The 2,428-nt window shown below is 43.0% G+C and overlaps 1 protein-coding gene across 1 annotated transcript in view; it reads left to right on the plus strand.

Annotated features, from left to right (window-relative positions):
• Positions 1–877: 877 nt before the first annotated feature.
• Positions 878–2,428, plus strand: part of LOC111649465 (Na(+)/H(+) exchanger beta-like) — a gene marked incomplete at its 5' end in the record, with an annotated part of 9,036 nt that continues 7,485 nt past the window's right edge. The window contains one exon of the mRNA XM_023399213.2: positions 878–1,338. Coding sequence (XP_023254981.1) covers positions 878–1,338 — 461 coding nt within the window. The remainder of the gene's footprint in view (positions 1,339–2,428) is intronic.

Consider the following 2,428-nt stretch of genomic DNA (forward strand, 5'->3'; position numbering starts at 1 on the left):
GCTGGGACACAGAGATAAACGACTGACTGCTGGGACACAGAGATAAACGACTGACTGACTGACTGACTGACTGACTGACTGACTGACTGACTGACTGACTGCCTGTACGAGGTGAAGGTCTGAAGTCTGTCTCGTGTCTCTGACAGTGAACACCAGCTGCTGTTGGATTTAAATTGACTTATAAAACAAGTTTGAGCCTGAGGTAAAGTTTTCAGTTCAAATTAAAAATCAGAAGATTATAAAGGAACCTGAGCTGCATCTTCACTGACTGAGGTTCTGGCAGCAGACAGACGGTACTGAGGCCTGGATCTGATCTGGATCTGGTTGTATTATAAATCCAGTTACAGAATGTTCTTGTCATTTTCACTTTCAATAAAATACATTTAAATCATTACGGCTGTTATGTTTTCATGTCTTAGGTAAAACAGGGAAATGATGTTGTGTGCTAGTAGATGTTTTTCTCTAAAATAAGTTGTGTAAAACCTAAAGATACTCTCTCCCTGCTCTGACACATTAATTAAGAATTAATCCTCCATGTATTAATGTCAGAGAGGCTGTTTATACTTTCTATGATCTGTAGTAAATCTTGAACTAGACTCTTATCATCAGGGAGTTCTTGGCCGACGTGAATCATCTGCTGGTTCCAGATTCCTAAAAGTGAAGACTTCATACTTTTCTTTGTCATATATGATAATAAACTGAATATATGTGGCTTTGGATAAAACACATTTTAAAGTGTCACTTTGGGATGTGAGAAATTATAATTTATTATTATAATGGACAATTTTCTGCCATTTTTTCTTAGACAAAATGACTAGTTGAGGAAATAATCAGCAGGTTAATTGATGATAAAATGATTATTAATTGCTCTCTGCAGGTTTCCACATCATCCCCCGAGTGTCTCACGTGGTCCCAGAGAGCTGTCTGCTGATCGTGGTCGGTCTGCTCGTCGGCGGCATCATCAAAGCGATCGGAGAGGAAGCCCCCATCCTGGACTCCAAGCTCTTCTTCCTCTACCTGCTGCCGCCTATCATCCTGGACGCCGGCTACTTCCTGCCCATCCGCCCCTTCATGGAGAACATGGGCACCATCCTGGTGTTCGCGGTGGTGGGCACGCTGTGGAACGCCTTCTTCGTGGGCGGGATGATGTACGGCGTGTGTCAGATCGAAGGCGCCCAGCTGAGCAGCGTCGACCTGCTGTCCTGCCTCCTCTTCGGCTCCATCGTCTCGGCCGTCGACCCCGTGGCCGTCCTCGCCGTGTTCGAGGAGATCCACATCAACGAGCTGCTGCACATCCTCGTGTTCGGGGAGTCGCTGCTCAACGACGCCGTCACCGTGGTGAGTCAAAGGAAGGCGGAAAGTAACTGAGTACATGTCTACAAGTTCTGGATTTATATATGATTTTGTTTTATTTGGACATTACCTGAGTTTTTAATACTTTTTTACACTTTAACTCCACTACATTTTAGATTGAGATTTTACATTAAACTACAATCACCTCCTCGTGGTCGTATCTCTCCGCCACTCACACTAGTTCCAGGTCACTTCCTGTTTATCCAGAGTCACAAAATATAAAATATGAACCATTTGTGTGAAATTTAGTTGTGTTTTGTGAGGTCACTCTGACATTTGACCTTTGACCTTTGACCACCAAAATCTAATCGGTTCATCCTTGAGTTCAGGCGGATGTTTGTGCCGAATGTGAAGAAGTTCTGTCGAGATGTTTCTGATGATGAGAAATTCATAGATTTTCATTTGAATTATAATTTCAGCTGCAATAAAACAAAGGAGGGTCTGTTCAGAGGAACGAGCCGATTAACACTGTGGTTTATGATTTATTGATCCGTTCAGCAGCAGCAAACATCAGACTGCAGCACAGTGACAGTGATTACAGCATCTTTTATTCATATCACTGCTGCAGACGTGAGAGCAGGAAGGAACCACTGAAGATTAATGAGAATAGAAATCTGAACCACGATCAGTATAAAAACACAGAAGGACGTAAATAATGAAACTGTCGAAGTAAAAAGGTCGTTTCACGATATCTGGATTCTTTTTATTCCTCCGAGGAAACGACGTTCAGGAGGAGGCCATTTTGTTTTGAGGTGGTAGGTCTCGTTCTCATGGACACGATCTCTCAGTGACGCCTTGAAGCAACTCGTGGATGAACTGATTAGATTTTGGTGGCTAAAGGTCAAAGGTCACGGTGACCGCACGAGACACTTTTTAGCCGTTACTCAAGACTTTCACACAAATGGATCATATTTTATATTTTATGACTCTGGATAAACAGGAAGTGAGCTGGAACTAGTTTGAGTGGCGGAGGGATACGACCACGAGGAGGTGATTCCAGTTGTTTGGACGTTCTGCTAATCACCAGATGGAGGTAAATAAAAGACAATAAAAGAATCATCACATCTAATACCCC

The sequence above is a fragment of the Seriola lalandi genome, unplaced genomic scaffold (assembly GCF_002814215.2).
Source record: "Seriola lalandi dorsalis isolate HSWRI2012SDOR001 ecotype SW California unplaced genomic scaffold, Sedor1 jcf7180002050918, whole genome shotgun sequence".
Lineage (NCBI taxonomy): Eukaryota > Metazoa > Chordata > Actinopteri > Carangiformes > Carangidae > Seriola > Seriola lalandi.